General features: G+C 48.4%; 8 protein-coding genes across 8 annotated transcripts in view; 4 read left to right on the forward strand and 4 right to left on the reverse strand.

The window, feature by feature from the left end:
* CNBC6560 (hypothetical protein) overlaps positions 1–1501 on the forward strand; it is a gene marked incomplete at both ends in the record, with an annotated part of 2484 nt that extends 983 nt beyond the window's left edge. Inside the window, 3 exons of the mRNA XM_771174.1 lie at positions 1–155; positions 213–524; positions 584–1501. The exon at positions 1–155 is cut by the window's left edge and continues 91 nt beyond it. Of these exons, the coding sequence (XP_776267.1) occupies positions 1–155; positions 213–524; positions 584–1501 (1385 nt within the window). The remainder of the gene's footprint in view (positions 156–212; positions 525–583) is intronic.
* An 884-nt stretch (positions 1502–2385) lies between these two features.
* CNBC6570 (hypothetical protein) lies at positions 2386–5502 on the forward strand (the record flags this gene model as incomplete). Its single annotated transcript, XM_771175.1, has 9 exons — positions 2386–2448; positions 2559–2594; positions 2669–2758; positions 2828–2991; positions 3040–3463; positions 3518–3950; positions 3999–4153; positions 4203–4439; positions 4495–5502. 9 exons carry the CDS (start codon positions 2386–2388, stop codon positions 5500–5502), a joined length of 2610 nt encoding a protein of 869 aa, XP_776268.1.
* Positions 5503–6176: 674 nt separating this feature from the next.
* On the reverse strand, positions 6177–9494 carry CNBC6580 (hypothetical protein; the record flags this gene model as incomplete). The annotated part of the gene is made up of 17 exons (XM_771176.1): positions 6177–6354; positions 6449–6721; positions 6778–6951; positions 7027–7061; positions 7118–7205; positions 7268–7290; positions 7351–7365; positions 7445–7558; positions 7657–7801; positions 7881–8021; positions 8103–8232; positions 8321–8616; positions 8669–9071; positions 9130–9198; positions 9285–9299; positions 9358–9391; positions 9444–9494. 17 exons carry the CDS (start codon positions 9492–9494, stop codon positions 6177–6179), a joined length of 2184 nt encoding a protein of 727 aa, XP_776269.1.
* Positions 9495–10896: 1402 nt separating this feature from the next.
* CNBC6590 (hypothetical protein) lies at positions 10897–11837 on the reverse strand (the record flags this gene model as incomplete). Its single annotated transcript, XM_771177.1, has 5 exons — positions 10897–10935; positions 11004–11176; positions 11266–11413; positions 11577–11682; positions 11767–11837. 5 exons carry the CDS (start codon positions 11835–11837, stop codon positions 10897–10899), a joined length of 537 nt encoding a protein of 178 aa, XP_776270.1.
* A 1030-nt stretch (positions 11838–12867) lies between these two features.
* On the forward strand, positions 12868–13993 carry CNBC6600 (hypothetical protein; the record flags this gene model as incomplete). The annotated part of the gene is made up of 2 exons (XM_771178.1): positions 12868–13328; positions 13387–13993. 2 exons carry the CDS (start codon positions 12868–12870, stop codon positions 13991–13993), a joined length of 1068 nt encoding a protein of 355 aa, XP_776271.1.
* A 344-nt stretch (positions 13994–14337) lies between these two features.
* CNBC6610 (hypothetical protein) lies at positions 14338–15800 on the reverse strand (the record flags this gene model as incomplete). The annotated part of the gene is made up of 6 exons (XM_771179.1): positions 14338–14455; positions 14522–14877; positions 14931–15326; positions 15382–15490; positions 15548–15649; positions 15709–15800. 6 exons carry the CDS (start codon positions 15798–15800, stop codon positions 14338–14340), a joined length of 1173 nt encoding a protein of 390 aa, XP_776272.1.
* A 412-nt stretch (positions 15801–16212) lies between these two features.
* On the forward strand, positions 16213–20439 carry CNBC6620 (hypothetical protein; the record flags this gene model as incomplete). Its single annotated transcript, XM_771180.1, has 7 exons — positions 16213–17304; positions 17351–17424; positions 17541–18771; positions 18828–19024; positions 19082–19866; positions 19917–20113; positions 20176–20439. 7 exons carry the CDS (start codon positions 16213–16215, stop codon positions 20437–20439), a joined length of 3840 nt encoding a protein of 1279 aa, XP_776273.1.
* A 613-nt stretch (positions 20440–21052) lies between these two features.
* CNBC6630 (hypothetical protein) lies at positions 21053–27370 on the reverse strand (the record flags this gene model as incomplete). The annotated part of the gene is made up of 8 exons (XM_771181.1): positions 21053–21237; positions 21294–21395; positions 21452–21542; positions 21604–23161; positions 23210–25114; positions 25171–25321; positions 25370–26113; positions 26167–27370. The coding sequence occupies 8 exons, from the start codon at positions 27368–27370 to the stop codon at positions 21053–21055; spliced, it is 5940 nt and encodes a 1979-aa protein (XP_776274.1).
* Between the last annotated feature and the right edge of the window lie 265 nt (positions 27371–27635).

Raw genomic sequence — 27635 nt, forward strand, 5'->3', positions numbered from 1 at the left:
CTATTCAAGTCAAGGCGGAGCCAAACGAGTTGGAACAGCGCGCATCCAGAATGGAGACGAGGATCAAGATGCACAAGGGCGTTACTGTCGACCGGAAGGCCAAGGTTGAGCGGTACGAGGATGATTATCAGCGTGAAGGGCATCGAGTGGAGCGTGTATGTCCAAAATTTTCCAAATACACCTTCCTTTCAGGTTGTTGACAGTATGAATAGGGTATGGAGGGTGGCGTGGACGAAGAGCTCGATTTCGATGAGGCGGAGGAATTTCAAGATGACGACGATAACAATACATTCTACCGCGACGCGCAAGAAGAGGAAGAGGCCAGAGAGTTGGAAGAACGGCTCAAAAAGGAGTTCCGTGTGGCTAATGCCAACGTCGGTGACCGGCCTCAGATTGACGCGGAGGACGACGAAGATGATCTTTTTGGAGACAAATCACTTGATGACGAGGGTAAAAAGTTGAGGAAGATTATGAGAAGGAGGATGAGGGAAAATGGAGAGGATTATGATATAGATGATGACTCGGTCAGTCGTGCCGTATGATGTCTTGTCCGATTTACATGATGCTAACATTCTACATTCAGGACTCTGATTCGGATGATGAATCTACAACCAGCACTCAGAACAAGGAAAAAGAAAAGGAGAAGGACAAGGAAAAAGAAAAAGCCAAAGAAAAGGATTCTTCTCGCAACCCTTCTCAACCGCCTTCACGTCCCAGCTCTCGTCCCCCTACTGCTCGCACATCGTCACCTTCCGGGTCTAATCCTCGCTACCCCAGTCCGAAAAAGGGCAAAGCCTCCACCGCCCCTCCTCCAGTCTCTGGCGCGTCTCTCATCGCCCAGCGCGCCACCTCGCGAGGAGCTAGCCCTCGTCCTTCCACCCATGGAGGACATGTTGCCGGTAGAGCCAGTAGCCCTCTTGGAAGGGTGCCCAGTCCCGCTGAAGGTCGTGGTCCTGGTGTCACGGGTCAGAGTCAGCCTGCGTCGAGGGCTACAAGTCCCGCGGTCAGAGAGAGCAGTCCGGCCTCGGGAGGTGCTGCAGCCACCGGAGGGGCCAGTCCTGCTTCCGGAGGGCCATCAACGAGGGACGTATCTCCTGCTCCTCCTGCTGGTAGACCGTCTCCGAGAAAGGAAAACGCTGCAGTCTCAACATCGTCTTCGTCTGCAAAGCGCAAGTCGTCACCTTCCGTTTCTACTCCATCCGCCGATGCACCTCCCCGACCGAAAAAGCACAAAAAGACTGGTTCCCTTACCCCAGCGCCGGCACCGGAGGATATTCCTCCCTTCTCTGGTATGATCACCAAGCAAGACGTTTTGGGTTGGTTCCAGCGAAACAAGAAGAAGGCTGTTCCTATGAATGAGGCGATTGGAGCGTTTAGAAAGAGAATTGTTGATGCCGGGCCTAATAGGGATGCCAACCAGAAGTTGTTCTTGGGGTGGATCAGGATGGTGGCAGATCAGGAAAACGGGAACTTGAGTTTGAAGCCCGAGTTTAGACAGTAATCATCATGCAGAAACACTTTATCTATCGCCACAACCATATCATCATGCAATGTACGCGTAGTCAGCTCAAGCCATCTGTCATTCTGCTCATCCTCCCCTCGGCTGCGCAGTAAACTTCTCGGTCTACGGCTTGCCGTTGATTTGGTCCAACATTCTTGTAGCTGGCGATGTCCTTGTTGGATTTCATCTTCCTGTGGCCTTGACTTTTGACTTGTTAGTCGTATCTTTAGGCACGCAGTTAGTCACCATTGTTTGCGTCAATCAAAAAAGGAAGAATGAAGAGTTTACCGTGTTTTCGAAAGACTTTTCACGATATTTTGAATGTTTTGCACTTTCTATACTCAGTGTTAGGCACTTGCTACTGGTAAAGCTTAGAATTATGAACAGAAGATCGCTCAGAGGAAAGATGATGATCGCAATACCGTTGTACTACTGAGCTGTTTTAGCAGGTTTATTTATTATGTATTTCGTGATTTTGTTCACTAGAAAATGATTTCATCGTCTGCCCTTCAACTTCACCCCCTCCGCAGCCCATTCTCACCACGCCCCTGAGAACTTTCGGCGCTTCTGACTATTTTTTGTTCTTCGCATTCCATATACATGGTCATGTAAATTTCGTTATGCTGCAAATGGAGAACGCTTATTTAATTATACACTTCGGCTCGTCGTTGTCGGCTACGAAGCAAAAGGCTAAATGAAATTGCGTGGCCCCGCCAGGATTACGACGATTTGGCAAAAATAAGAGGATCAACTGCTGGAACTTTTTCCCCCGCGGCTGTAGCCGCGGGATATGCCGAATGAGTCGGCCAAGCACAATCAATATCCCCATCTTATACATCTTTCTTATCCGTATAAGCATAGAGAATGCGCCAGCTATACGCAAAATGAGCAACGACGAGAGCAAGACAAACCAACAGCAAGCGCCTCTTAAGAGGAGACGTATCACTGTGAGTCCGTCATCTTGGAGTTCTTGTAGGGTGCCCGCGGTTATTTTTGGGGAAAAGAAGTTGGAACGACAGTTGTCATATGGCATGTATACTGACACATTGCTATGCAGAGGGCGTGTGACAGATGCCATAGAGGCGGTATCCGTGTATGTTTAAGAATCTTCTTCGGGATCAAATGAGGTGGATTGCTGACTGATGGCGGATGTCCGATGTCGCTCAGTGTGCAGCCAGTTCAAACCCATCGGTATGCGCACCATGCGCAGACTTTGGTTCAGAATGCACTTACAACAGGCCCATGAAACGGCGTGGTGTAAGCCATTGTTCTCTACAGCTCCCTTGACGAATATATTGCTGACAAATGATGTTACCATTGATGCAGCCTCCGCCTTCGAAAGCGCGTGAAAGTTATGGATCGGCGTCAGGCATTGCTCTGACAAGATGGACACTTCCTTTACCGAGCGATAACTGGACATACCGAGAGATAGCCTCTCATGCGCACATAGAATCGCTCGTTGAGGCGTTCTATGCTATTGTGTACCCCATGTAAGTCAGAATAACCTTCCGTCACATTTCCGACTGACCAATGGAAAGTTACCCGATGTTTCACTGGCCAACATTCACAGCAAATATCCGCCGTCGAGTGTACACCACCTATCCAGCCTTTCACGCCTTGACAATGTCGGTATGCGCCATCACTTCCGCACGTCTTCGTGATGGCGCTGTTCCCTCGCCAAATTCTAGCACCCCAACTTCCGACCCACAGCCCCCTACGTCGGAGACTTTCTACCAAGCTGCCGTAGCCTCGTACCCTCGAGATATCACCACCGCTTCAGACTTCGATTACAAAAGGGCCAAGCCATTGTTGGCGACTCTGGCCATCCAGTATGGTCAGATTCCTGCTGTTCATGCGCATATCGGCGACTATATGACTCTTTGTGCTATTGATGGGTTCCATAACGAGTCGAGGTGGCCGAATGACCTAAACGAGATTGAGGTGCAAGAGCGTCGTCGCTTGGTCAGTAATAATCTGTCATGTCCCCTTAATACACGTGCTGACACTTTTTTCTAGTTCTGGCTCGCATATCAGCTTGACGTATATGCCGCGACAACCTGGGGAGGTATTATCCGTCATCGTGAATCACAATCTACGGTCTTGTATCCAGCCGAAGTCTACTCGGACGAAGAAATAACCCCTACAGGTATTGTAAAATCTGTCAATCCAGCTCATCCAGTGTCATTCTGGCGAGGATGGAATTTTGTTGTCGACTTGTACCGTATCCTCGAACATGCTGTTACGAGGTTGAGGGCAAGAAACCACACTTTTGACGCTGGTAATCAGATTGCCGCTTTATTTTCAGAAGGTCGAGTGGGGTCGGGGACAGAATTGAAGCCAGGCGATTTGTTGGTTCTTGTAGAGAGGCTGTACCGTGCCTTACCCCCAGAGCTAAGAGCCACGAGTGAGATGACGGGGGATGTTGAAAAAGATCGTTATGGTTTCCAAGGTGAGTCTTCACAAGTGCAAAAAAAACCAATCCTTACGAGAGAGACAGCTGCAAACATTCTTGTGACAATGCAGACCATGAAGATGGTTGTTGCAGGTATGGCCGAATGGTCCGTCGAACAACGCTGTTCTATTGCCGGTGAACTTCTAGATGCGTTCGCGACGGTACCTAGAGCGTACATCCAGGCTATCAGCACTCCTCTTGTAGGTCATCACGCTGTGCCGCTAAGTCAGGTGCTTACTTTGGGGATAGCTTCATCATCTTGCTGGTGTTGGTCATCTACTTGCTTCTATCATTCACTCACCCCTTTCTCCCGCTGCTTATTTGCACGTTCGCACCGTACTCCTCTCCATGGCTGACCTCTTATCCTCACTTGAGTCACATCTGACTTCCACTGGAGGCATTGCCCCTAAGTTGAGAGAGCACGTGGAAAGGATTGACAGATACATGACTAGTGCGACGGAGAGTAATGGCAAGCTGGCTACTTTCGTGGGTACCTTGGCCTACATTCTTTGGGCATGTGATACTAAGAGATGTGTAATAGGCATCACCCATCCATGATGTGCAAACAAGGCAACATCTAGCTACGCCTCACCACGCTAAAGATACAACACCCACTACTACATTCTCTTTGCGCAACGTCAGCGCCGTTCCGGGAACTGCGAGCAGTGTAACTGGTACAGGTAGCTTAGGCATGAGCACTGGTACAAATTCATCAAATGTTCGTACTACTTCAAGACCGTCCACGAGCGCCAACGCGGATGTCTACAATCCGAGCCCGCTGGGAAATGTCAATGCGAAGTTTCAGTTCAAGCCTAATTCTACATCTTCCTCCAGCTCTTTACCTCTTCCTCATCTTCCCCGACCACCAGCATCTCAAATCCAAAACACTATTTTACCGTCAAGTTCATCCTCCGTTCCCCCCCCAATGCATCTTCCATTCGGAGGTATTGGGGCAGGTGTAAGTGACACTGGTGCTGGCGAGAGTCTTCAAAGACGTGAGCCTCCAGTGATCACACCTAGCTCTTCTCATTCTTCCCACTCTACGCCATCACAGTTCTCACCCAAGTTCGTGAATACTTCATTGGTCTCGCACCCCGTCCCTCCGCCATCTATTGGACAGCCTCAAGGCAATTTGGCTGGTTTACCACTACCTCTTCAACCTTCTCATTCTCAGAACCAATCCCAAAGCCGCACACAGCACAACCAACCTCAACAACCGATCGAAAATCCTTTCCACCTGACGATATCAAACTTCCCGCCCGAAACTCAGGAGCCAGCGTACCAATTGCCCGACGATCTATTTGTAGATTGGCCATTTTTATTCAATGAGTTTGGGTTCCAAGGGGACGCGTTCGATTTCTTGAGTTCGGGTATCGGCGGCGCTGGGGGGGGCCCTGGCGGTGAGAGTGCGAGTACAGGTGTATTTGATGGTGTTCAGGCAGGAGCTGGTGGTAGTACAGCGCCGGTCGGTAACTTCAATGGGGTAAATATGACTGGGATTGGTGGAGGCAGGATACCACCCGCGCTTGAGGGTGCGAACCTCCAGTAAAGCACGGCAATGAGATTGGTGGTTTCCTTTCCAGTCTGGGAGCAAAAACTGAATCGCGCAGGCGCGTAAGTTTATGAAAGACAAAGAAGAAGGTTAAGCAAGGAATGTGTCAGTTGGGGTTTTGTCTCTTTATTTCTCTCTAATTTGATTCATGTCTGAATAGGTATTCTCGTGACACTCGCATCCTTGGATCCTTTCATATCTTGGAAAAAAATTCTATATTTTCAATACACCTCCTGTCCATTATATACAGGATTAATCCAATCACTCAGTGGGGTTACTCACTTAATAGAACGTTACGACGTTAAGTTGATGTTCTCAATAATAGAATCTTAGATGATGTAAATGTTTTGGTTTTTGGGATTATAAGTTGTTGCTATTGCGTTTGCGCACTCTTGTAGTATTCCATTTGGCACTACTATCATCATAGCATCGCATATATTTGTCAGCTTTTTATTGTCCTCCCATGCTAGCATGCTAAAGAAGGGTGTGAAAGGACCACAATGAATACATATCCTTGCAGAGCCTGGCAGTAGAAGATGAAATGCAGCAATGCATGATTTATTTTTGACCAAAACATACTACCCAGCTTTCGTTTCTTTCTTCATGGTACAGTACAATCGTGTCGTACATGTTAGTGCTAACCTGCTTGCAACAATTTCCTAGCGGTGACTTTACAGCCTCGCCTCTCTCAAAGCTTCCACTGCTTCCTCTTCTCCTCGTTCATACGCCTCCTCAATCTCCTTTGCATAGATTTTGGCAGCGAGGTTACGCTTGACCTTGAACGTTGGGGTCACAATATCTTCCGGGAATGGCTTGAGAGTGAGATATAAACCCTTGATCATCTCGAAGCTATTTCATCCTTTATCAGCTCTTCCCTCTCCAACACATCTCCCTGGGACGAGGAAGCAGGAAAAAAAGAGAGACGGAAATAGGAAAGACTTACCCATTCAGCTTGTTCTGCCTAGCGGTCTTGCCTAAAATCTTGAACACCGCCTTTCTGATCTCCTTACTCTTCGCCGCTTCTTCCAAACCACGCAAGTTCTCCGAGGGCACATTCTTGCCCAGGACCTTGCTGACGAGGTTTGATGTCTGCTGTGGGTCGAGGATAGCGATAGCGATAAGGGACGAGCGTGTAGAATCGCCGTGGACAAGGAATGAGGCGAAAAGGGGATCGAGAGCGTAGAGTCCTTCGAGCTTTTCCAGTGCCACGTATTCACTGCACCGACTAATCAGCAATGATTCCATAAAAAGAGAAGAGAAGGAAGGACTCACCCTTGGCTGAGCTTGACGACATTCTTGAGACGATCCACAATCTTCAGCCTACCGGCAGAATCAATCTCGCCAATGTCTCCAGTATGGAACCACCCATCTTCGTCGATAGATTCCTTGGTGGCTTTGGGATTGTGGAGATATCCAGGGCTGATGTTAAGACCTTTAAGACATACTCTGATTGGGACAGTCAAGAGTTAGCAAATTGCGGTCGACAGGTGAACAGAGTGAGCAATGGAATGGTAAACATACTCTCCTCGGGGGTTGGGAAGGTCTCTTGCAGTGTACTGATTCGCGAATCCGCGTGAGCATCTTGCTATGCCCGGTGGAATGATGTACTTACTCCCATGTCGGGGACGTCAACAAGTTTGACGTCGTTACAGGGCTGTAAACGACCGCAGGTACCTGGTCCTCCTACATCCCAAGGAATTCTGGGACCCAAAGTAAGTAATCAGTTTCAGCCCAGTTAATCATGAGATACGATATTGCCTACCCAACAGAACAGGTGCCAACAGTCTATGATAAGAAGAATGGAAACGTGTGAGCTCATGCCAATCTTGAGTACCGAATTCTTACCTCTGTCATTCCGAACTATTCGGAACATCTTTAGCGTAAGCGGACCCAGCATCTTTGGCCGAAAAAAAGAAGAAGAAATTCAGAAGAAACTCACTCCTTGGACGACTTCACAGCTCAGGACAACCTTGAGCATCTCATGCACGTCCTTCCTCAATGGCGCAGCTCCTGACCCGATAAATACCAATCGGCCGCCCAACAAGGCCCTTATCTGCAAACCCACCATCATCAATACAGAGATCGTTACTACCATACGACTCTAGACTCTGAGAGTGGGGTCGTACGCGCGATTTTTTTCCCTTCACTTACTTTTCGGAAAACAAGGGCATCATAGATTGGATGAGTGACTTCACCTGTTTCTCTCCACTTTGCGAGTTTGGTGTTAACTGCTTTAGTAAGCAGGGCGCCTTTGAGGCCGCCACTATTCATTTGCTCCTTTACAGCCGCGTGGATACTATTCCATTTCCCATTCTCAATTAACTCCTCCACTCTTCTTATTTTGAAACCCCTGTAGCTAAGGGATTGGTACTTACCGGTTCCACATACGCGGTACACCGACCATGAAATGAGGCTTGATAAGCTGAGCATCTTCAAGGAGCTTTGTGGGATCTCCTCTGGTGAACCCGATGGTACCACAGCCATACATAACGACAATCTCGGCGAACCGCTCATAGCTGATTTCCAAGATGAGTTGAGTATGTCAGCAGGTATTTGGGAAGGAGGGAAAGGAAAGGGGAGGATGAGATGATGCTTACATGTGACTGAGGGGGAGGAAAGAAAGAAACATCCAGGACTCGTTGATCAGGCCCGGATTGACACCCTTTCCGTTGGAGATGGTTGCAGAAAGGACGTTTTCTGTGGTAAGCACTACTCCCTTCGGATCGCCTATTGTCATGATATCCGTCAATACTTGCCATCAGAAAAATGAAAAAAAAGATAAAAAACAATAAAAATAGAATGAGAGTGAACGTACCAGTGGTCCCACTGGTATAGCTAATCGTACAAATCCTCTTCAGGTCCAGCTCCTCTTCTCCCTCCTCTGGCCCGGGTTTACAAGGTGCTTGAGCGCCCTTTGCTTCCAGCTCGTCCATTGTGAAGAACTCTATGTTAACCGAAGCCGCCCATTGGTTGAGCAATACTCTTTCCGAAGCAGGTAAAGGATCCATAGAGACAATTACCCGCAAAGAAGGGCAGAGAGGGGCAATCTTGAGAAGCGAGGGGAGGTGATTTTGTGAAGTCACGATGATAGGCAAGGGACAGTGGTTGGTTCTGTTGTTTGATGAGCACACCCACGCTTGTCAAGAAAGAGGTGTTGACCTACATATACTTCGCGACATCCGGACCCAAGGTCTCATAAAGACTAACGCCTACCAGCCCAAAAGCATGGCAAGCTAAATCCATAATTTGCCATTCTTCCCTATTACCACTCCAGACACCTACGGCCCAGCCTCTTCTAGCTCCACCCTTTCGCCTATTTTCATCCCCATAGAATGGAACACCAGGATGTTTGATTTCAGGGGGAGAGATGTCCGCGGAAGTTGGGTCTCGAAGACGACCTTCGCGCTCGAGAGCAAGGAGGGCAGATCCAAAATTGTTACGCCTAGTCTGGACTGTGGCATAAGATGTGGGGATTAGGGTGTCGGTCCATACAGGCTCAAGAGGTGTGGAGGATGGATGAAGAGCTCGGCGGACAAAGAGAGGATGGCCTGGGTTCTTTTTAACAGCTAAAGATGGCTAGTATGAGTTGGGCGTAATGGAAGGATTCGATTCATGTCGACTTACAGTCCTCAAACAGCTGGAAAAGGGTATGCGGCTCGCCAGGAGCCGTCAGTATAGACCTGTTATAGAAGGCTGAAACAAAGGAGATGCGTCAGCGCTGCTTGTACGAGGCCTTCTCGTTCGGCGCTCTCATGCTCGCAGTTTCCTGATTGACATACAGTTTGTGAATACACCTGTACGATGGCAACATCAGTTTGCTGACATGGATCACAACTCTCTTGCTGTACATACCACTCTGCCCGTCTTTACGTGTTCCAGGGATCTCCTGTAGATTCAACATCAGTTGATTATCCTTTTTCTTCAGCGATCCGACGTACATGGTTCTGCCTGTTCAGATCAACATTCGGAGGAAGAGGTTCTAGGGGCATGATGCGGGTTAGGACAGAATACACGAAGCAAGAGAATAAGCAAAGTATACCAAGTGGCAGTGCAAGGGCAAAAATCGAACGAAAAGTGCGGCACGATCTTTAAGTTATTTCTGCGAGGTGCCGGTTATTCACCCGCTGTCTTTATCCGGGGCTAGCGTCATACATTTCCTTCTGGCTGGGCTGTTTACCAGGAACGAGAACCTGCGAAACATGCTGGGCGCGGGGGAACATCGTCCGGGGGCAATTATGACTTGGCCATAGCCACGCACACCTTCCTTGTTGGTCACCTGCCAACCGTCCGCCCTGCCCGCACACAACGTCGCTCCCGTCTTCTTCGGGCGCCCGTGGTTCTTACTCTGCTCCCAGGCACTTTGTAATCCATTATCGCAGAAGTATAATTGGATTTTCGGGCCCTATCAGTCAAGGTTCTAATGTAGAACTCCGCTTGATCTAAGTAATAAGCTAAATTATTACTAAGTATAAAGCAAGCAGTCACAACGTGTCAAGCAAGGATCTATGTCTGTTGTTCGGGCCCGATGCTTACATCATCCATCCCGTCAGCGCGATGAGGTTCTTATCAGAGCACAGCCTGGTAGTCTTCTACACAACTGGCATAGGTAGCCGAATGAACGTAGATAATAATGCCTTTAGCAAGGGCACGTCGTCTATCATCTGTTGGCTGATTTCTCTTGACTCTCGCATCGATGCCGCACCCCCTACCTCCAGTCTTTTATCTATCAACATATCAACCTACTTCCTCTACATCCCCTATGATCTACCTCCTCCCTTTCGAACTGTTTTCATTCCGGTTGCCTACAGCCTTTGGATATTTTACGGGTTTAATCGGCGTCTCGTCTCAAGCTGATAGTTATCTTCAGAGGCGTAAGTATAAGGTTAACGAATCGACACCGGGGACCCTTCTCATGATTAAACTGAAGGGTTATACAGAGCTCCCAAGGGCGGCCAATCAAGTCAATCTGAATCGCAAAGGATAACACGGCCGTGAAGGTTAATATTGTAAACAAGGTGATGCATCGCAGCTACGATATCGCTGCAAGCTTTGTCAACATCGAAACTCTCAATTGGAAACAGCCGACTTACCCATGTGGTTTATCTTCCATTGTTTGTCGGTTCGTAGGAAATACATGTATGAATTTTCTTCGTACAAGTTTAGACCTCTTGTAGTATACAGATGTTGAGGCATTTCAAAGACTGATTAGGAACTATCTGTCCTTTTCGCAGAATGTGATCATGATCTTAAACAATGTCGGGGAGAAACCGGACGAAATAGGTTTGTTTTGGCACAAGGATGTTCTGGCCCTCTACGCAATCCATAAGCTCTGACTTATCAATCACATCGCTTTAAATAGACACTAACCCTTTTTGACATGCCTTGCTATTTCTAACCAATAAATCTAAAGTTGGAGCTATGCACGGCATACTGAAGCAACTTTCGTCAGTCCTATTCTTCAAAACACAGATGTAGAGAGAAAGCAAAAATCTATTCACCCTCGGCTGCATCCCTTCCTCCTGCCCGATCACTTTCAACATGAACATTTCATGGAACTTTCTAGGCATATCCCTCTCTTGCGGCTTATCGTTCGATGACTGAAGTACAGCCGGACCATGAAGCACGGAACCGGTGACGTTTATGATCAATGATGGAGCCGAGCCTTCTTCAGCTATGAGTTCAACAATGACAGGTACATTTGCCATCTACATCAGCAATAGTGTTGCGCAAAAGCGGGCAAGAGCCTATAAAAAGACATACAGGCAACAGGATGACAGTCAAGCGTTTGAAGGTCATGTCTGCTCAGAGGCATCGAACGAAGGAATTCGGCGAAAGCGGCAGGTTCGGAAGACACAGGGTTACCATTCCAAATGATCTTGGAGGATGGGAGGTAAAGAATTGGGATTTCCTATAGCCATCAGTATGTATCAGCTGCCTGTTTCCTTAACTATGAGAAAAACCTTGTTGAAAGTCGGACCGTGAAGACAGGACCCTGCCAACAAAAGATACCCCTTTGTCTGCTTCTATTTATACCCCTACTCGCAAATGCGAGAAGAAACTGAAAAACCAACCTCAGCTCGCCTCGACGGTTCATCATACGCTTCATAGTAGATTTGACAGAATGCAATAGCTCCGTGTGCTGCAGCATCGATAGCCAATGGACCCCATGATTGCGCCCTGTAGAAAAATGGTGAGATAAGATTAGCTGTCAATGACGAAAGACGGGCGGTGGAGGTGTGAGAGGCGGCGAAACGGGCTTACGCTGGAGGGACGGTTGTGGGTATACCAATTTGAGAGGAAGGGGGTATGGTTGATGGAGTTATAGAGGCCATCCTTATATTGTTCTTTCTAAAGAGTCTGAGAAATCGAGAAGAGACAAATGAATAAATGACAAAGAGGAGTATTTTGATTTTCCAGAATGATGAACAACGTTTGGCTCCATACTCGGCAAGTTCCGCATTTCTATCTTCTCTTCTTTCTTCTTCTCTTCTCCGACGGTCGTTAATTCATTTTTTTGTTTCCTCGTTCGTTCAAAGAAGCTAGAGTTGCCGAATAATTTTTAACATCTTCTCTTGTGTCCGGCTTCCGAATGCTCCTGACTGCTCATTCTACACTGCTAGCCGTCTACTACACGGGTGAGGAATGGATAATCAATGCTTACGCCCCTGGCAGCCATAAGCTCAAGCTCTCCAGGAGGATCGTGCTTTGGGGCCCATTCGATCATCATCCACACAGCACACAACAGGCGTTCCACATATATTCGCGTATGAACCACACAGCCAGATTAGCCACCCCGGTTCATTGGGCACATTGCCTCAATCCTTCTCCATTTCTGGTGCGTGTTGCACTGAAATGGCGCCTATTTCCGCGCTTATCGCTTTACAGGGTAAAGGAGGTCATAAAGCCGTGTCTTTTTGTCTATTTACTAGCAATTCATGTATTAAAGACATACCCGACGGGCAAGCTAGAGGATAAGTCGGCCCAGTTAAAAGGCTCCCATCAAAATTATACCAATTTGGATCTATTGTTCTTGCATAGGCCAACGAGACAATGCACCGTCGGTCTCTCAGGAAAGGACACCCCCGTTGTGCATTGCCCTATGCACGTTGGCATATATATATATCCGTTTGCAAGCTCGAGCTGTCTTGCTGATTCGTCCTCACATCTCTTTTCCTGAGGCCGCTCTTCTTTATCAACTTACCGTAACGAAGGCGACGAAGAAGGTAACGAACGTGACTATACGATTCCTAACCAATAGTGACAAACCCCGGCCATATTGTAGGCTTTCTGTTGATCAGACAGCTCTACACCACCTTACCAAAAGGCCCTCAACTTGCTTATTCACACGACTATCGTAGAGTAATGACCATAGTGCCCAATCTTCAGGAAGCTACAACTTCGGATTCCGATTCGGAGCGTACCCTTTACGATCGTCCAAACCGAACAAGTCGAACAGATCGGGCAGAATCTGGTCATGACTCGAGTGAAATATTCTTTCCATACACCGCTCCTTTCTCCTCCATCGTGCCAGCTCTTACTTCTTTTACCAAACAGCCACAAGTGACCTCGTTTCAGCCCCTAAAAGAAACCAAATGGCAAAGGCCACCCTTCCTCCCCACCCTCAATTCCCATCCTCGGCTAGTTTATCCCATTGTCGTTTTGACACTTCTGTCTGCAGGATTGATAACTGGCTTGGTCGTTTTTGTCATTCACCAGAATCATATACTAGTAGGGGAAGAGTCATCGCCCGATAATGAAGGGAAGGATGATGGCCAGGAATTAAGTCCTTTGATTCTATTCATTGACGCTGTCTTCATCATTTTGTATGTTCTTTCCAATCTCTTGATTACTGGAAAGACCTTGAACTAACCTTCTCCTCAGTATAATCGGAACAATCTCCATCCTTTTACTGCTCATCTATCGTTTCTCCACCAAATTCCGTCACCCCCCTCTCCCATCATCTACCACCCGTATCGCCAATCCATTAGACTTCCTCCCTGGATGGTGTCGTACAACTCTACCCAGTTTACCTACTTACGGCGAAGCTGTAATTGGCGCCAGCGGTACCATTGATCATCAGCTAGAGATGACGTTACCTGTTTATGAGGATAACAGGAATAGTCGGATGTTGATGCGGAGCCAGAGTCGTCAGAATGTTGAGGATCGCGGCGGTAGCAGTGTATCTGTGGTTATGACTGATGACGAGGGTAATGAGAGGCAGGTTCGCTCTCCCACGCAAGAGCAACGTTTGACGAGCTATTGGATGTCGGAACTGGTGCTGCCTACTGCGAAGCGTCAGAGTCAAATTCACATTCAATCTGAACCTCGTTCCTCTTCTTTGTTGGACGTCATAGTGGAGGACGAATCTGTCATGATAAACATGGAAGATATCAAAGAAAGAGGGAGGATCGGTGTAGAGGAAGGGGGTGTGAACGGCGATGAGGGAGAAGTGAAGGAGGATGAGATCGAGGTTTGGCTGGAAGTTTGAACCTGTTACTGACAGCAGAAGCATGAGTACATAGATAATTATGCAACGATTGCCACCTTACATTGCGCTGTAATTAAAATATTCACTCACGGCTGGTCACTTCATTAACCTTTTGCCTCTCATGACTGTATACATTTGCGTTTCAGCATGATCCCCCTAGTTTTGTGAGACATCATTCGTCCATAAATACGGTAGATGCGTATGCATGATTTGTCAACTTTATAGTCCTATTATACATTTCTAGCGATATACCAGCTATAATGCCATAGCTAGCTAAAACCATCACTTGGCCATCTTTTACAATGACGACGTTTGGAACGTAAACTTGTTTTTCCAACTTTTGTTCAAACAACGGACAAAATCTCGCGTACTCCTTGCCGTAAGAAAGTAAGGTTGTATTCGATCGTACCTCTTCGTGCTTGCCATGTCTCTGTTCGCAGCAGCACTACCAATGCGAGATATCTTTGACAATCATTTACATCAGTCATGACACTCTCGACTTTTGGGACAAGAGGAGAAAATACGCACGGAGTGAATTGCCACATTGCAAGGGTGGTGCTCGGCAGTAACCTCGTTGATTGAGTCATCCAGGGTGCATCAGGGTCTTCGTCATCCCACCATCCTCGCGGCGCATCATCTTCCTCTTCTTCATCGTCCTCATCATCTTCTCCGTCTTGCCCCCTTTCCTCTTCGCCATCGTCTTCGTCCTCTTCGTCTGCAGACGGCCTCTGAGAGATGGCCTTGTAGAGACTCTGGAATTGTAGGAATGAAGAAAGGTATTCAGTCACTTGCTCTGTTAATTCATCTGTTCGGTGACGGTTATCGGTCGCGAGGATGACCCTGGAGTTCATGTCGAACAAGAACGTGTTATCGGTGCTAGAGTGCTATATGACAAGTTGGCTATGGAGGAAAGCGGGTAAAAGGAGATGGAACGTACTGAAGAGAAGTCCAGTAATAACGCTTCAACAGCTGACAACATTTCCATACTTCCTTGTATGACCTTGCTCCAAGCTGCTCGAAGAGACACATCATGCGCACTCGTCATGCTATAGACGACCTCCGGGATCAACTGGTTTATGATCATCCCTATGGTCGAGGGATCATCCAGGTCAAGGTTGTTGGGAGCATACGCTTGTAAATCGCCATATCTGAAATCCTCAATTTCCTCTGCTGTCGTTCGTTGGATCTCGGCGTAGTTCTCACCACGGTAATCTTCAGAAAGCATCTCAGCTTTGTGGATGAACATGTGGAAACGTATATCGGGGTTGGAAAGATAAGCTCGGACCATGATGTGGACGAATTTCCGGATAGAATCGTGGTAAGAGTCGTCTTGCTGCGGCATTGTGAGCGACAAAGCCAAAGAGTATATCTCTAGAATTGATACGTACTTGCATGTCCAAGACGTAGACTATTGTAGAGAATGTGCTCAGTGGCACTTCAAGCTGGTCGATTTCAAAGTTGGATGGTGTATCCCATATTTGCAGAGGTACAATCGAACTGGTTGTATGTTCTTATCAGTGAAGCCTTATTTTCCAACTTTTGATCCGAACATACTTGTAGTTAATCTGCTCAATTTTTTGGGTCACGCCAAAGTGTGGGACTTCTACAGCCGGAACTTGTTGGAATACAGTCTTGATGCATGATGTTTTGCCGGCTCTATAAGTAATCGAGAGGTTAGCACCGTTGGTCTGTTTGTAGACGAGAAGTGTACCCACTTTCTCCATCCAAGAACAAGGATCTTTTGGCGAAGAGTATCATCCTCTTGATGCTTTGGCAGATCTTCTGTATTGCTGTTGCTCCTGGGCATGATTGATTATTGAACTAAGAAGACGAAATGGGATGTCAACAATGAGAATGTATACTATAATAAACGCTTCGACGCAAGCAAGCACTCGAGCCGGCGCCCAGATAGATAACACGACTTCGGATGTTAATTAAAGGTGCAATAATTACTAATTTATTTTTAAGCGCGTTTGTAATGCTTGTTTTCGGAAGGTCATGTCAGTAGTTGCGACGCGTCGTGGAATCCGTTCAATTCCAACATCCTTCAGTTGGGTTTGCATCTCTTCTCTTTCCTCATACTACTTCTTGTCATTCTTGGACCGCGATACCTCAGAGAGTGGATTTTCTGTCGTAGTCAAAATCGAGGGTCTTAGAACCAGCCACAGCGTGAGATATCACGAACGCAATCTTGACGCGCGGCTGACTCCCATTTCAGCATGTTGTCATCCTCTCTTACCGCCTTGCCGCCCACTTCGGAAGCTCCTACTCTTCCTTCAGAGCCCTCTCCACCTAGGCCGGCCCCTAAGCGTACATATGGACGCGCCAAACACGTCTCTCCGCCACCAGACAAGGTGGAATTTTCCTCAATTACCAACACTTCTGAATTTGGCGAGCCGTCTTCTGCAAGAGATAATACGCTTGTTAACAGATGGACAGATCTATCATCTAACTGGAGGAGTCAGCTGGCTGAAATAGATGCCCCACGCGATGGTGCGGGGCTAGCAGAAGACCCAGAAGAACTGGCACGCGAGATGGCACGACTGAGGGGCGAATTGAGGGGTAAAAATGGTTCGACCTCTACCTTGGTCACCGAGGAACAAGATCACACACGAAAATTAACTGCCAAAGCGACCGGCGGCCTTACTGTATCTGTCAACGGATCTTCGCAGGCATCACCATTTTCCATGCCGCCCTCATCGCCACCCAAGCGCCACTCGTCACAAGCGAGCTCTGCATTGTCAGAACCACAATCACTGCTACAAGTTTCGGAGGCCTCAGAGACGACCGAAGAGGAGTCTTATGTCCTAAATCGACTTTTAAAAGGGAAATCTCGAAGCGTTATCGCGTCTGATGAGGAAGAGGAGGAAGAGGAGGAAACACCCAAGCGCCGAGCGCGTTCAGAGTCCAGTCAAAGCGCGTCTCCTCCTCTTTTCTCTAGCCAGGAGGAGTTGACAGAGCAGAATCCTACTGAGAAGGATGCAGACTCTGACAAAGAGAAGGATGATGGCGAAGATCAAGATATCGGGGCACTTCTGGCGCAACAAAACGAGGAAGTGGAGACCCATGGACAGAGAGAACAAGAGAGAGCGAAAGAGGGACAATTTTCGCAGGCTCGTGAAGATCCCTTAGCAGAGCTGAACGACCTGTTCTCCGACGATAAAGATTCGGATGAACATGAAAAGTCGAATAATAAGGTGGATATCTGCGATGGTTTTTCATTATATGGTTCGGCACTAACAGCAAAAATCAGGGTCTCAACAAGCGGAATAAGGAAACAATGTATAGGGAAATCGATGCTGCAAAGCGCCGTGAGTAATATAATCTTGCCTCAGGAACATTGCTGAATTTTGATAGAACGCCCTGTCCACCTCCCTAAACCAAATGCGAAATTGGCGCCTCTGGGCGATTGGCTCAACAAGTGGAAAGCCGTGAAAGATAGCTCTCCCCCTCCTCATCAACTCGTGATCAAGGAAGCATCGCCCGCCCCACAACCGCTAATAATTCCCTCCTCTGAGAATGACCCGATAACGCTCTTCACCCCAAGTTCCACCGCCCATGTGCACGTCCCTTCGACCCAAATCAAAACATCCACCATCAGCTCCTCCCCTACTCCCAATTCAATCCTTCGCCCTTCCCGTGACTACTCCAAATCGAGAATAAGCCAGTCTTCTAGAGTGCTAGGGACTTCTGAGCCAAATGAGCAGGAAGAAGAGGACGAAAACCAAGATTTCGGTGCATTCATGGAGAAGGAGGAGAAGAAAGATACAGCTGCGGAGAAGCAAGCTGAGAAGATGAGAAACTTGAAAGAAATTAAGGCAAAATTGGCGCGTGAAGCGGCTTTGCGAAACAAACCAAAATCGAAAGCAGACGATGACGACGACCTCGATATCGTCCAAGGCTCGCGCGACTTTCTTCTTGAAGGTAGAGGCCGGGCAGGCGGTAGTGTCAAACCGAATACTAAAACTCTGGATATTATCCGTGCTGCTGCCTCTCGCAGATCGACCACACCTTTTGAGAAGGGCGGTCCGAAACCCCAGTCGATGTCCCAAGAAGCGACTGAAACCTATGTCCTTCATGCCGCCCACACGCCCAACCATGCTTCTTCTAAATTCCTTAACGGTGGTGTGCGTCCTGCGGGCCAGAAGAAGGGCAGGGACGGCGCCATCTCGCAGGCCAAGTTGAATGCATACATATTGGATAAGCATAGGCAACAGGCGAACATGACGAAGGGGAAGAAGGAGGAGCAATGGGGAAGAGGGAGGATTTTGCCTGAAAGAGTGACGCAGGACGTGGATGAACTTGTAACGCAAGCGGAACAGGCTGGTGAGGAGGAAGATGAAGACGGAGATGAGGATGAAGATGATGGGGAGTACGCACCGGATGATGAAAGTGAAGAGCAAGAATTGGTGTATAGCGGTGAAGAGGAGGAAGATGAGAAAAGTGAGGAACTTCCGATGAAGGACGAGCCTATTGCCGACACCTCTGGAGACAAGGGAAACCAATCCCAGTCTGAAGAAGAGGAAGAGGAGGATTCAGCGCTTATTCTCAAACGAAAAAGTAAAAAGCCTCGTGCCTCGGCACGGGTTCTTGAATCAGACGACGAGGATGAATCTGTGCCTCCTAAAGCTCCTACCCCTCGCGAGCCACTGGCAGAAACCGCCATCTCTAACCTCGCGCCGCTGGCCGCTGATATCGATATAGACCTTGCAGGGTTTGGTGAGGGTGGTATGTCGCAGTTATTCGATGCTACCCAGATCGACAACGCTGGCGACGGGGTATGTAGAGCGATTCATACTTTCTTTTGGATCCTTACTGACTGTGATTCTCGTAGGAGGATGCTTTTGCAGAGTTGCGCAACCGGAAACCTGTCGGCCTCCTTCCAACCCAGTTAGAGCTCCCACCTCTCCAGATCTCTGAAAGCCAAGCGCTCAGAGATGATCAGCTCGTCATTGCCGCTATTGAGGACGCTGCAATGGAGCGGGCGAGGGAATTGGAGGAACCTGCGAAGCGATATCTGAACACACAAGGGTACGCCTGACTATTTACAGCTGCAGTGCTAGTCTTCAGCTAACGTTCTGTCTCCAGATTGTTTACCCAAACCAAACCGACGACGCCTGATGAGGATTACGATCCTTCCTACGCCCTTGGCGGTGGCAGTCCTACTCCTCTCACCCAGCGTGATACTCAATATGCGAATTCAATGGGACAAACTTTCCCGAGGCGTAATGGCGACATGGTCTCTTCTGATCAATTTAGCCCTACTCAGAAGTTGACTCGACTCAAGAGAAGAGTTTCAGGATCGCCTCGTTCCCCTGACCGTTTACGAGAAAGTTCCCCTGAAGCCAGCGCCGATGAACTTGAGCCAACACAAGTTTCCGAGGAACAACAAAATGCCTTTGACGTCTTACGCGCTGGTGCCAGATTGGCAGCCAATCCCCTTGACATCCCTATCATCGAAGCTGAGAGAAAGAAGAAGGGTAAGAATAAGTCTGCATTCCTTGAGGCGGAAGCCGAGGAGAGCGACGAAGGTGATGGTGGATGGATGAAGACAACTGGTGGCGAAGACGAAAACTCTGGAGATGAAGGAGATGATCGCTTTCTCGAGGAACTTGTCGACGACGCCGCCGTTTCTGCAGAGGAGAAAGCCCGTCAGGATGAGCTGGCTGCACAGATGAGAAAGCAGATTGAAGACGAGGATGACGCAAGAAGACTAGAGGAGGCGAGGAAGATTACCGAGGGTGAACATAGGAAGAGGAGAAAAGGGCAGGACTTCTACGACGATGATAGTGATGATGAGGGCGTGAGATTGAAGAAGCTCTCTAGAAAGGAGCGAAAAAGGAGAGAACTGGGTAGAGCAGAGGGTTTACTAGGTGGGTAGCGTATCCAGTCAATTTTTGGAACATTTGCTGATTGCCAATAGATGGCGAGATCAATGTCTTCGAGCAGGAATATCACAGGGATCTGGACTCTGATCAGTCTGACGTTGGCGAAGAAGAGTATCACCCATCTGTGCTTGGTGGTGTTGAGCGTCTGTCACCGGAACCTGAGCCTGTCGAGAGATTATCATACGGCGACAGAAGAGTGCGACTCCAGAAGGTTGCAAAGATGAATGCCCAGGTCAGTCTTACGCCGTCCTTTTTCTAAGACACACGGACAAAGCTGATGAAAAGCACTATCAGAGGGACATGGAAACCATGGATCAGGAGATGGACGCCGAGCTAGGTTTAGGTGTGAAGCACCACATCTCTGGACGTTCTCGCGCAACTGCCATTCATCTAGGAATTGACGAAGACGTAATTATGAAGGATTCAAACTTCAATATCAAGCGTAACGTTAGGTATACCAAAAAGATGGAGCAAGTGCCTGCTGAGGATGATGACCTCGTAAGTACCTACTCTGCCAGCTGCTCTCTTTCCAGTGTCGATCTGACTGGTTTTTTGTAGGTTACCTACTCTTCACACAAGAGAGATGGTGACCGCCTTCAGCAATTTGAAGCCTATCTGCGAAATGAAAGCACCTATAATCGAGGCGTCAATTCAAGAGGTGGTGGGGGCGGTAATTTCTCTGTTATTAGACGTAATGGAGGAAATTCGAACTCCGGTATAGGAGAAAATATGGGCAATAGTGTAGGCGGTGACGTTTTCGGCAGAGGAAGACCCGGGCCGATGCCGCAAAGGAGTAGCACAATGTCTAGCAGTTCGAGCGGCCTAGTTGGGTTATCCAAAGGAGACAAATTCGCCTGATGTGGTACTATAAAGCCTATGTGCTCGTGATTCTTGGGCGGTAATATTAGCATCTTCAGTATCTTCAATATTGTTTGTTTTTAGACTTGTATGTAGCTTCCCTCCTTGTTTGTGCATCTTAAAATCGGTATGCATGAGACATGACAACAACTACAAGAAAACCGGAATATTACAATTTTTGAAACGTGCTGGCTGTCATGGTAATCAAAGAAACCAAAGAAAATAAAGAAAATAAAACTACAATATGTAAACGGGAGTCGCTTGAGCATTAAGAATATCGTCATAAAGAACATATCGGTTAGGAAATACCGTTTTACGATTGGACCGCAGGAGCCGTTGTCGGCACTGACGCGACATCACTGGCACCGGCACTGATTACAAACCCGAGCTTCGCCAAACATCTGATGAGGTCCGCCTTCGTGACAGGCTTCGCCAGTACTCCTGAGAATAGGGTCCCCTCCTCATTGATATATTGCTCATACGAGGTTGCAGCAATGACTAAGGTAGTTTTAGTTAGCTGAATTACATGCAAAAGCTGGAAATCATCAACTCACTTGGTGTAAGCTGGTTATGATTGTTGGTCGATCTGATCATTCGAGCGACTTGCTCTCCATTTACGACCGGCATATGAATATCGCAGATAATGACATCGAATCCTAAATGGCTCCGTCAGCATATAAGACATCGAGCAGCATGGCTTTGCGCTACTCACGAATGCTGCCCATAATCGCCGCCAAAGCTGAGGGTCCATCATCCACACAGATACATCGACATCCCACTCGAGTAAGCAGTGTTTCAAGGATCTATAGCGAAAAAAGTTTGTTAACATGCGTTACGGGTGATGCAGTATTTTAATGGGCTTACTTTTTGTGATATAGGATTATCCTCTGCAACTAACACATCCAATCCTCTGCTATGGACGTTCGACCCCACAAAATGCTTATTTTCTGCTAAACCCCCAAAAGGCTCTGAGGTGGCAAAATCCAGTTGCAAAGAGGCATGACGGCGCTGCTTTGTCAATTCTGTGCTATTGCTACCGATGCTTGACCCTGAATCACCTCGCAATCGAGTCTGTGACTGAGCCTCACGCGGTTCATCCGCCTCATCAGTCGATTTGACTCGGTCGAGAGCGCCAAGCTCGGACAAACGCCTGGGATGGTGTGAGGTCGAACTAGACGGAGGCTGCATGTTGCTTCGGGATGGAGTGGAGACAGCCGAGGACGTGGACGTTGAAGGAGAAGGAGTGTAAGGAGCCTGATTGGGATCAGATATCCTTCGGGTGGACTTGCTCTGCACCTGTACGGATAATCTTCTTTGTTTCCCTTTACTCAAGGAAGGCGCACACTCTAATGCTTGACTGAGAGGAGCCATAGAATCTGTCCTCAATTTTCGAATGACATCGTCGTTGGCTTGCTTCAAAACTGGTAGATTTTTATAGTTGAAGGCGCCAAAATCACTTTGTTCGGCCATGTCATTGGCGATGGCTTCCATCTCGCCTGATGCCTTTGGAGACATAGAAGCAGCACCAGGGTTGGCCTTCGCATTGGGGTCAGTTGCTGTCTGCTTCGATACTTGTGGTACGCCGCCACCGTCATGAAAGCCCACGGTCGCGCCTCGGGAGTCAAAATAGTCGGTAGATTCGGGATCGGCGACGTCAGGCACAAAGCTTGCTTCAGAAGTGGCGATGGTGTCCCAATTGATAGATGCGAAATAAGGGTGGCTCTTGACTTCTTCTGCACCATTGGCTCCTAGTCGCATCTGTGGGTCTGAGCACAGAAGTCGATTGATCAGATCACGAGCTTCGGGGGAGATGCCAACCTCATCCTCGTGCCAGTTAATTCTTCTTGAAACGACGTTGTCGAATACCTTCTCCGGGGTTTCCGCATGGAAGGGCGGGAAGCCGTACAAAAACTCGTACAGAACTACTCCCAGCGCCCACCAATCAACTGCCGCATCATCTTGACCAATACCCAATATGCTTTCCGGTGCAAGATAATCTGGAGTTCCAACGAACTTTGGGGGTTCTTTGCCATTGACAGAAGGAGTGCCGAGTTCGGAAGAAAGTTTAGTGGCCATTTGACGCACATGCTTGGGGATGATTCCCGCAGACTCAGAGCCACTTGACTCATCCTCCGGCCCAGATGGTCGCATTTGCGAGAAGTAAGACTGGGACACGTTTGGCAAAGATTGACCCGAGCTGATCTCTGGTGAAAGCATGTTTGAATCAATTAATGACGAGTTCGATGTCGTTCGAGTCATTGACAGGCGATGTTGACCAGAGCCCCGAAGTGAAATACCTCGGAGGTAAGCGGGCCTTGGACCACCAACCTGACGATTCAACAAGCCGATTCGGGACAGACCAAAATCGGTCAGCTTTAAATGACCTCGGGCGTCAATAAGGAGGTTATCGGGTTTGATATCTCTGTACACCTGGAATTTAGCACCGTACAAACAAGGAGATAGAACTTACCGATGGACAATATTTCTCTTATGCAGATACTCCAGACCCAGGACGACTTCTGCCGTGTAATTTCTTGCCCAATCTTCACTTAAACCACCCAACGTCTTGACTAACGACGCACAATCACCGCCATTTAAGTACTCCATCACAAGATAGAGATAATCCTTGGATTGAAAAGAAAAGAAAAGTTTGGCGACATACGGTGAGCTGGCCTGATTCATTAAAATTGTTCGTTCAGCCTTTACATTGGTGATTTGATTCTTTGAAATCATGTCTGACTTTTTCAAAGCCTTGATCGCGAAGTAGTCACCTGTTGCAACCTTTTTCGCAAGATAAACAGAGCCAAAAGCACCTCGACTGATAGGCTTCAATATCTTAAAGTCATCAATAGTGGTTTGAGCAACGCTTGATCGGAGAGCAGCGGATGGGATTCTAGGTGAAAGAGGCGCGTCGCGCATTCCTTGAGAGCCTGAGATGCGACGGCGATGGTGTCTATCGGCCCCGTAGGGCATTAATAGAGGTGAAGATGTCATAGATTCGGGTTCTGTTGAACCGGTTTTAGATGGGGTTACTCGTCTCGATGGCGCAGGAGGTGGCATATCTGGACTGTGCACTTTAGATCCGAATTGAAAGGGAGCGTTCCTGACTTTGGGTGCCAGAATGGGGACTGTAGGCAGTGAGGAAGCGGACGTTAATGCTGGAGGCGCAGGATCAGTAGTGATCGTTTGAGGAGCCGCAGGGGTAGGAGCAATACTTGTTGGAGCTGATAATTCCTCAAGAACGGAAGGCTGTCGATGGGGGTGCGCTTGCGTGATGGGCAGCCTGGCCAAAGGCGCTATTTTCCTTGGACCGGGTGGAGAAGACTCTGGGTTTTCGACTGAGAGGGCTGCGTGAACCTCAGAAGGGGACTTATCAATTTCACTGCCACCCGAACCCGATTCACTCTCCGTACCGCTACCATCCTCTTGTTCCGCCAACATCTCATTAACCTTATCTTCCCATTCATGTCTCGTCTTCTCGGAATACCTGATGGTACTCTGCATCCTCGCCACGGCTTTGTGCTTTCTTTTCAACTGCTCTTCGACATGGGTGAAGAGGAGGTTAAGAGCAAATTCATTAGTCTGAGGGCGTTGCCACCTCATGATCTTCAACAATCGATCTTCAGACTCTTCTGACAGATAGTTCTGGATATTGGAAGGAAGATCTGCCTCTTCCTCACGCACGTAAGGCGTCTCTATCTGGCGGGCGGTACTTAATATATGGAGAACATCCTGCAAGTGTTCACGAGCAACCTTGCGAACTTCTATTCCTTGAAGATATTGAGTAGCGGCTTTTGCATCACTAGCTGCAACCGATTCAGGCAGAGTGAAGAAGAGCACCCCCTGATATTGCGCGGGATTATTGGGAGCAGCAGCGTCGACTTCAGATTCCAAATCGACAACGGTCTGACGAAGTTCGTGCAAGCAATCATCGCACTCAGCAATCTCGGCTTCCAAGCGATGAAGCGCATCGCAGGTTTCATTATGCTTTTCGAAGAACCAAGCGACGATCTCTCTTTCGCAAATTCGACAAAGAATTCCCTCGGTTGAGATATGGCCATCGCGAGGGAAGACTGCCGCAGTGATAGCTTCCACCTGAGTCGCGGCAACGGGCTTCATCACCCACATTGTGTGCGATGGCTCGTTGTTCTCACGCATCAGCATACCGACGCCCTCAAGCTCGATGTATACTGGGCCCGGTTGACGTTCATCATCTTCATCTTGGGCAAGATCATGAACTTCGAATCGGAATCGGCATTGAACTGTGTTATTATCATCCTCAATGAGCTGATGGGTGGCCTCGGAAAATACTGATGCGTCACCAGGAGCGAGCAAATCTGTAATGGGATGGTCTATCACTTCTTCTGGGACTTGCCTGCGATAGACGTGTCAAAGCAAATTACAACGAAAAGTAAAGTCGTTCGAACTCACCCTAGGACTTCCAACACCGCATCGTTGACGTACTCAACTATCTCACCCTGTAAACTAAGTTCCATCACAATATTCACACTCTTAGCATGCTCGGCAAGGAACTTCAAATCGTCGATAGCTTGAGCTTTGGGTGATAAGCCCTTGCCTGGCTCTGAAGATGTATCAGCCATGGACGATGTAGGGGGATAACAAAATTTACCTTCTGACTTTGCAGTCTGTGGACTGGACACAATTGGTGAAGTTGCATCCAGGCCTAACGCCGGGGGCAGGTCACCAGCAACGGATACAGCAGTAGACAGGGGCGAATACCTTGGCTCACTGAAGGTAGCCCGGAATTCTTGATCAAATCTTTGCTCCTCTCTCGGCTTTAACACGAACAACAGCTGGTCATTCTCGGTTTCGGCATCAAAGTTCCAGAAGCCCTTTTCAGCTTCCCACCAGTCTAAAACACGGCCAAGATTGGCAACAGCCAGGAGAATCTCAACATACCATTCTCGTCCAGGCCAGTCAGGATGCTCATCCCATTTAGCACCTATCTTTTGGATACGCTGGATGATGGTGGCACATGAATCTGGGCCAGATTTGAGAGTGTGAACACTGGAATCAACCACTTCAGTAGCCTGCACGATCAAGTCTTGCAAGGCTTGCAAGAAATGTCGATCTTCATCTGTAGAGTCAACTTGCAGAGGGAGCTGCCGTCCTGGCATGGGTGAGTGAGAGCGTGAAGTCGACCTGGAGCTTGCGCCAGACTGAGTACGGTCTTTTGGTATCGAGACGTTGCGTCCTGTAGGACCAAAGGTTCGTGGGAGTACTGCACTCGGCCTTCGTCTCGATACGATTCGGCTGGGGCTAGTAGCAAGCGCTGAAGTCCGAGCTTTGGGACTAATCGCGTGCAACGAGACAGAGGGGCGCCTGCTTGGACCTCGAGACCAAGAAATGGATACTTTTCAGTTGTAAGCCATGTTTTCTATCCAGTAAGCGAGAATGAAGACTGACCTGCCCGTGAACTTGGCCCTTCGTTCTCATACGCTGCCTCACTTCCTGTGTCTTCCCCATCAACAACTGCAGAGTCATTCAAGTTCAACGTTTCAAAGTAATCCACAGGAATTTCTTCCTGTCTACCAACGTCTTGCCTTTCCTGTTCAACAAACTTTGTGATGGAATTTATCGTCCGCCTCAATGACGCATCACAGGCTTCTTTTGCGCCGTTCAATCTACGTCTAATATGATTTCGTACAGATCCCACAGTCAATTCTGCACCAGGCGCCACGGGCTTATCCTCCCTATCCTCGACTTGATGCTGACTAAAAGTATGCACGGGCCACGGTGTTTGATCCCATCTAGGAGCGCCGGGCGTTAAACCTGGTCCACGTGATTGGCCATAAACTGAGGATCTCAAGGAAGATTCGCTAAGTCGCAAAGGCATACCAAGGGGAACCATACGCGGCTGACTGCCAGATGAGTTGCTGCTATGGGGACTGGGCTGTGCGAGGGTGTGAGGCTCAAGCTCAAGCCTGAGGTTGGGCTGCCGTCGTCGAGCTTCGAGAGAGGTATGAATTGGGGGCTCCTGCCTGCTGGGTGGATTGGTAGGTTCCTCCGTTACTTCAGTAACAGTAGAGGCATGTCTAACGGGTGGTGGCGGGGGGACTAGCATGTGCTGGGGGATCGGCATTGCAGTTTCGGAGGATGAATTTCTCGAGAGACGAGCTATGTCAGCGGGAGTGGAGTCCAAGACACTTGCGCTCTCATAATGGTTGTCTCCTTGAGGACGCTGTCGAAGCTCGTTGTGGGAAATGACCTGACGCAATGGTAGATTGGGGGAGCCACGAAGGGCTGCTGGTTCTGGCGCAAGATACGCAGATTTCAGTTGGGTGATAGAAGGTATACTACCACGTCGCTTTGGTGAATGGTTGACTCTTCCTTGATTGCTGTGACCACCCGGTCGTCCAGGAGGATGCTCAGGAACGAAGTTGCTCTTAACAGCATTCCACCAACCTTCCATCTTCGATACCAGATTTTTCTTCTTCATGAGACCTGAGCCAGACCCCGAACCGGAGCCAAAGACAGACGAATGGTCTGTCTTGGTTGAACTCCCTGAAGACTGCCTCTGCCTCTCAAAGAAACTAGATCTCCGTTGTGTGGGGGACATTCTTGGCTCAACAGCAATCAAATTTTTGAAAGACAAGCTTTGCCTTTTCATCGAGCCGTGTAACGAACCTCCCTGACTGTCCCTTGATACCGTCGGCGTCAACGTTAGCGTTACTGGAATCTTCTCCCCACTTTTTCGTGATGAAATGGTCACTTCCTGATCTGAAAATCTTCGACCATGGGCTCTCTCTGCGGGTCTCCTCTCTTCCTGCAATGATGGTCTTGTCGCATGTTCGTATCCCAGTTGCTTCGTTTCAAAAGCCGGGCTGTCACCCGCCTTTGACGTCTCTGCCTTCATAGCTTCCGCCTCTGCCTTA

Source organism: Cryptococcus neoformans, chromosome 3, assembly GCF_000149385.1.
Source record: "Cryptococcus neoformans var. neoformans B-3501A chromosome 3, whole genome shotgun sequence".
Taxonomy (NCBI): Eukaryota; Fungi; Basidiomycota; class Tremellomycetes; order Tremellales; family Cryptococcaceae; genus Cryptococcus; species Cryptococcus deneoformans.